At 46.2% G+C, this 6,675-nt stretch overlaps 1 protein-coding gene across 1 annotated transcript; it reads right to left on the reverse strand.

The window, feature by feature from the left end:
* Positions 1 to 2,702: 2,702 nt before the first annotated feature.
* On the reverse strand, positions 2,703 to 3,485 carry LOC104280297 (C-C chemokine receptor type 9-like). Its single transcript, XM_009877904.1, has one exon. The coding sequence runs from the start codon at positions 3,483 to 3,485 to the stop codon at positions 2,703 to 2,705; it is 783 nt and encodes a 260-aa protein (XP_009876206.1).
* Between the last annotated feature and the right edge of the window lie 3,190 nt (positions 3,486 to 6,675).

Below are 6,675 nucleotides of genomic sequence, written 5' to 3' on the forward strand. Positions count from 1 at the left end.
ACCTTAGTCATCAGCTGGCTGTAAACACTGCCTTTTAAGGAAGACTGAGCTCCTATTTTTACAAAATTTCCATGCTTTCCATATAGACTCTCAACTTTTTGTCAAAATGCCTGAAAACAGATTTTTTCTTTTGGAAAAAAAAAAAAAGCCTATCTTCTGCTGGAAAGGCAGAACATTTTTGGCGGGATAAAGGACAAAAGCTCTTTCTGCCAACCAGCCCTCCTCATCACCATTTTAGATGTGTCTGATTTCTAACGTTCCTATTACTGCTGCCGTGGGAGGTGGGAGCCGCTTCCCTGCTGCTCCGGAGGGAAGAGGCTGCAACGCCTGTACCCCGTTAGCTGCATGAAAATGAGAAGGACAAGAGACTGAAGTTTTCAATAAACATGCAATAAGCAGTGCACAGATCAGTTCACGAATCACGGCGTATTTCAGTGTTGAAGCTACGTTTTATTATTTAATTAGGTAAGAAGAGATTATTTATTGCTTAAAACGGGGGTACTGTGCACCACATGCTGTGCAGTTTCACTGAGCTGTTACTGCGATCTGCTGCAATGTTCCCTTATTCTTTTAGGTGTGGTTTTTAAAAGCATTTTGCTGTTGTTTTATTTGGAATGCTAATCTTGCTAGGTTATCTTTCTTACAATGCCAAATATAAGGTAAAGGGACACTGTCAAGTATCTTAGGCCAGGCTATGACAAGAGTTGTCAGAAGTATTTGAAATATCTCCATTCAAAATTATTTATCAGACTTGCCTCTGGATTTTTTTCTCTGCATCTCCGTTCTTAGCATTTTTTTCATCCTGTGGCAAATACTTTTTTAAGTCAGCATTTATGTAACTCCTAAAGTAACTGGCTCCATGTGGTAAGCCAGGTGTTTCCCTACCAGGCTTCCATGTAGACAGTCCTGAGGCTGGCTGAAGCATGTGCTTGGGAGAGCGAAACACCCAGTTGTTTTTTGAGTCTGGAACCTTTTGTCAGGTTTTCCTGCCCCACGAGAGTAGTTTTATGGCTTTTTGGTCTCTGAAAGAGAACTAAGAGTGGGAGCCAGAACCTGTAGCAAAGAAAAGGTTTGGTTCTAACCAAGGAGAGTATTTAGGCAGGAGAAAAAGTTTCAAAAGAGGACATGCTGAAGCTGGTAAGGTACAGACAGTGGGCAGGAGTGCAGCTGTTCCCGTCAGCTGTTCAAGAATGGGAATCCCATTGTGCCAGCTAGAAGAGAGGGAGTCCTTTATACCTCCAAGACTGTGCAGAGAAAACAGTAAAGATCCTGTCATTCCTACCAACCTTTTGTTTGAATTTCCCAAGCAGTTTATTACTGGAGCCAGAGAATCCCAATAAAGGGCTTGGCACAAGCGTAGGTTTGTGCAAGAGCTTATTTCATTCACGCACCTTATATATCTATCCATAAAGCACTCGTTCATGTGAGCTGTGCCAGCGACACGGATGAATCTGTTTATTTACAGGTACTCAGGTAACTTGTTGAATTGGGCCTTTTATTACCTGCAGCAATACAACTGTGAGGAAACAAATCTTTAAAATCAATCATGAAATTAATTTACGGAGATGTCGCCCTCCTGGCCCAAAGAGCATACGTTGTGGTTGGTGTAAGCAATTGGAGGTTATTTCTGGGTGCTGGAACAACAGAGCGTGATAGGTTTTGTTAGGCAGAGGTTTATGCGAAGGAAAGAACATAGCTGCTTTAAGAAATTGGCAGTGCTCCTTTACTCAGCATTACTCGGTGTTGTGTTATGAAAAATCACTGAGAGATCTTGCACAGGAGTGTACCACGTTACAAAATAGCAAAGCTACGAAAGCCTGACTTTGCTCCTTTTTTAAAATTGAAATTGCACTAGTTTTAATTATGCTCAATCACCGAGATTGCAACTTGTTCAGAAGCGTGTTTTGGTCGTAACTGCCAACGATTTGCAAACCCTGTTCCCATCTCCATAGAGGAGAAAGAGATTTGTGTATACCAGCATCTGTACAGTTACAGAGATGTAGACGGTTGTGTGCTGGAATGTTTCTTGATGCTTTTTTTTCCCCTCCTTTTTTAACCTCAGGAATTAAAAAAAAATAAATAATTCTATGTCGCTGAGACTGTGAATCCCTTTTCTGCCTTGCAGAGCTGTCTTTGTCTGGAAGATGAATCAGGTGATTGTATGATCTCCTTTAAAGGAGGAAAAAATTTTACAATACCTCCTCCTTTCCTTGGTGCCAAGGGGCAAGTCTTTCCCAGCCTAAGCGCCGTGAGACAGTGGTGTTCTCTCCATTAGTCCTTGAACTGTCACAGGGATGCTTTAAGGTTTAAATACAAGGTTTAAAAATAAGGCTTGGGAGGCCTGGAAAAATCAGACAGCACCTGCAGCCACTGGGACTACAGCGTGTGATTGGTTAAGTGATGGATAATCAATCCAGGTTGTACTTGGGAGCGGTGGGTTTGCACATGCCAAGTCCAGGTTCTGGTGTTGGAACGACTGCGACTGGGCTGGTCCCTCGGTTCCACCTCGGCAAAGTGGTGGGGAGCAGCCTGACTCAGAACAAGATGAAGGTGACCCGGGGGAGACCATGCTGCCCTGAGCTGCTGAAGGTTCATCGCCGTTTCACCACAGTTTCACTCACCGATCAAGCATGAAAATTTCCCACCTCGTTTGTGGAGCAAAGAAGCTTTTACCTTCCCCAAGAAGGCCACGAAGTTCAAGTTCATGGGACTGGTGGGATGCTGAGGAAAGTGATGTTGGTCATGGTGATGATCTTCAGTGACTTCTGCTTTTGGGATCTTTTGGCTTGCAGGAGGGGCTTGATGATAAGAGCGTAACAGACAACCATGACGAGGAGTGGGAGGAAGAATCCTATTGTGACTTTCGAAGCCAGGACAGTAGCTCTGAAGATCATGCTGACGTTTGGCAGGTGCGTAATTTTGCAAACTGCTACGTTACCCACCTGCATGCTTTGGCTGTACACAATTTCTGGGACGCACAGGTTCACAGATGTGAGCCAGACAGCCAAGCACATGAGCTTGCTGCGCAGCAGCTGCCTTCGCTTCAGAGTTTTAGCTTTCATCGCCTGGACAATAGTGATGTACCTGTCAAAGCTGATGCAGGTTAGAAACAAGCTGCAGCCATAGAAGTTGATCTTGTACATACTGTTGATGACCTTGCACATGAAGCTCTTGAAAATCCAGCCGTCAGGGGCAGCCTTGGCCCGGAAGGGGAGGGTGAAGAAGAGGACCAGGTTGGCAATGGCCAGGTGCAGCAGGTACCGATCCATCATGCTCCTCCTGAAGCAGCATTTACAGCAGACAAGCACCACCAAGGCATTTCCCACCGTGCCCACAGAGAAGATGAGCCAGAAGAACACTGGTAGGAGGGCTCTTGCGAACGGCCTGACCTGCCTCTTGTCACACGTGAATGTGTCGTTCACCAGGTTTCCATACAGGGACAGCGCCGTGCTGTCGTTCCTGTAGTCATCTGGGCTGGCCTTCATAGCGTGGGTGACCTGCAGTGGGACATCAGGTACGTTTGTGTTGAGTGGTGGCTCAGTAAAGCATCAATTTGCCCCTCTAGACTAGAAGCAGTTGAAGATCCCCAGTCTATTCCCTTTCAGATGGCTGCCAGTGAAACAGCGCATTTCAGACTGCTTAAAGCATGCGCACAGCAGAGACTCACAAAAATGACCCCGAGTAAGAAACTCTTTACAAAAGAGCAGTTCACCACCTCCAGTCAACTTCAGTTATTAATCTGGCATTATCTCTGTCAGATCATTTGAAACGCTGTCGGCTTGGCAGCTTCAAATCCGTAACAGAACGCAAAATCCCCAGCTTTGGGCAGAGGTGGGGAAAAAAGTTTTGTGTCACTGCTGTGGTGGGACAGCACCTTTGGCTCAAGAGAGCCAGAAAACCGATGGGAGCAAAGAGGGGGCAAAGAAAAAGGGGGATTACACAGAGGTGTGGCTGTGTACTCACCACACTTGGAACTGCCATCTTCAGCCAGACCTTTACTCAGTCTGGAAGGAGGAAAAATGGGGGGAAAACATGGATTTGAAACAGCTTTGAAGCAGAACTGTGACCCTTTTCTTTCTTCTTTTAAGAAAAACCTCAACCCTTTGTAAGGAGTCTGGCTTTGAGACAGACCACATAGAAATTGATGTCCCTGGTTTGAGCTATTCAGCTGTTTCCATTCTACAAATCTACATTTAGCCTACATTAGGGCTTCAGCTTCTATACAACACTGTGCTATTTAAGTCCTTTGGCATACTAGAGTCACTGCAATACCATTTTTAACAAGACGTAGACCCCCCAGCATGCACGTTAAAAAAGACAGCAACCTGAAAGCACCGTATCTCCCTCAAAATTCGTGAGAATAAATGAAATGTCTCTCTTCAATCATCTAGCAGCTAACAGGGAAAAGTGCCTGCCTTTAGTGGCAGTTTGCAGGGTTAAAATATTTGCATCCTCTGCAGTGGCTGATAATCTCTGTCTGCAACCTCTCTTCCCAGTGAGTTTAAGCACAACGCTCCTTGCTGCTGACCTGCAGAGCAGATCCTTACACTCAGGCAAACAAGAAAATACTTTTATCCTGCTGCAGATTGCTTTTCAAGCCAGAGTCTAGGCACAGAGTGTTTGCTTAAAAATGGACTGAAGAAATAAACCCAGTCATAAACACGCACTCTTAGCTTTTAATTTTTCTACAGAGCCACAGAACTACACACGGAATTGCGCTACTCCCTGGAGTTTCAAGTACAAATATAAATTGAGTACTGTACGCTACGCACAGTAGTTGAATTTCTGATGCACGGAATTCAAACTCCATTTTTATTTGGCTTCTTTACAAAGCAGACAAGCAGAGAAAATATACGGCCAAAGCATACTAATGTGACAGCATAGTGCAGAATTTATACCAGTAAAAATATGCAAGGAGATGGAAAGAAACTACCTGTGTAATACCTATAAATCAGACATACCACGAGCTACTGATTTCTCCTCCGTATTCATTTCCAAAATGTCACTGCAGCATCCGTCAGTGCAGAGCATCCCCAGTGGCTTTTTTCTGTTATTTCCTTTTTGCAGTCGGACCTACTTTAAATTCTGTTTGAAAAAGACCCCTGTAACTGGGCGAGTTCAATGGCAAATGAACTAGTTAAAAAAGAAGCAAAAGACAACTCTGTTTCCTTTCGCCGGAGGCTGCCTGTGGGCCGGACAGACCTGAGTAGCAGAGGATGGGACTCACCAGGACAGCGGCTGCAGGGGGGTCAGCTTGACGTCGTGCCCCACTGTCACACCACCGCACGCGGCGTTTGCTCTTTGCAAAGCCTTGGGGCTGTTGGAGGCTGAGGTGGGTGTGTGCTCCCTGGTCTAATTAGACCTGTCACAGGCCGTTTTCTCTGTGGTTTGCATGGTTTAGGTGGCTCAAACACAGATGGCAATCTTCTGGTTTGCTTTTTCCTTCTTCCTTTGTTTTATTTTCCTGGCCAGCTCTTTCTCTAGCAAAAGGAAGAACCTCTCATACCATCACGTTTCTGCTTATGTGCACCATCTACCAGAGGGCAAATCAGAGGCTGTTCCCAGCGTGGCCGTGTCCTGCTGGAAAACACTTTATCTGGTGGAAAAAAAAAAAATCCCTGAACAAGAAACGGGGATCCACCAGTTTCCGCTGGGGAGGCTGGGAGGGGAATGAGGAGTCGAGTCTCGTCCTGTGTGCTCCAAGCTCCCCATGGCTGCCCACCAAGGCTGCAACAAAGCAGAGTCTGTGTGATGCCCTGCAATACTGGGTGCTTTGCAAGGAACAGCAAAATGAAAGTACGTCACCTCCAAAGGGAAAGGCCAGGCTGTTCCTGAAAACCAGGGAGACGTGGGTCTGGAACACAGGCACTCACATAAAGTCCCTGTTGGTGGCACGTCTTAGGTGACAACCATCTGGAACAGTGTGGCAGAAAAGGTTTTGAAGAAAAAAGCAATGCGAAGTGCTTAATAAATACCAGAACTTGCACATCTGATGTCTTCTTCCTGGCAAGCTGGCATGTAAATGACAGGGGGTTAAGTTCCCTTCTCTGCACCGGTGGGGTTTTGCTTAGATGTCGGTGGCGTTCAGCTGCAACTGGTGCTCATTTCACCCCATGCTTCGAGAAAATTTCCAAATCACATTCATACTCAATTCTGACGATGGAGAAAGTGATGATTTGGGCTAGGTTTTGGGCTGGGCACAGGGTCACCTGGCAGTGGACCCATGCTAATTACCCCTAATCCAAGTCAGCTTGGCCCCTGGCACGATGGCACGATGTGAGGCGACGCACCCTCACTCGGTGCTGCCCGCGGTTAATTCATTTCGAGCCAAACCAAGGTCACCGAGGTCAGCTCTCACGACACCAGCGCATGTGCTCTGAGGCAACCTGTGCCTTCCCTCCCGTGCGCATCTTCACAAAAGCAAGAACCTCTGTTTCCCTTTACAAATACATCGCTCGCTGAGAGAATCTGGAAGCATAATGCCATTTTTGGAGAGTGGGTTAAAGTGGGGAAATGAAACCCACCGGCATTCCATCCATCTTTCTTCTTAACTTGGGGGTATTTTAACTTTTAAGCAGGGCTTGGGGACAACGTTTGATGGCGGGGACATGCTCAGCTGGACGCGCTCCTAAAAGGAGCACAAAACCTGGGGTCACGCCCTCTCCCTCGCCTCAC

Source organism: Apaloderma vittatum, unplaced genomic scaffold (assembly GCF_000703405.1).
Source record: "Apaloderma vittatum isolate BGI_N311 unplaced genomic scaffold, ASM70340v1 scaffold41861, whole genome shotgun sequence".
NCBI classification, from domain to species: Eukaryota; Metazoa; Chordata; class Aves; order Trogoniformes; family Trogonidae; genus Apaloderma; species Apaloderma vittatum.

Excerpts from the sequence above, each read along its gene's own strand:
- LOC104280297 (XM_009877904.1), bottom strand. The coding sequence starts at position 3,485 with ATGAAGGCCAGCCCAGATGACTACAGGAACGACAGCACGGCGCTGTCC.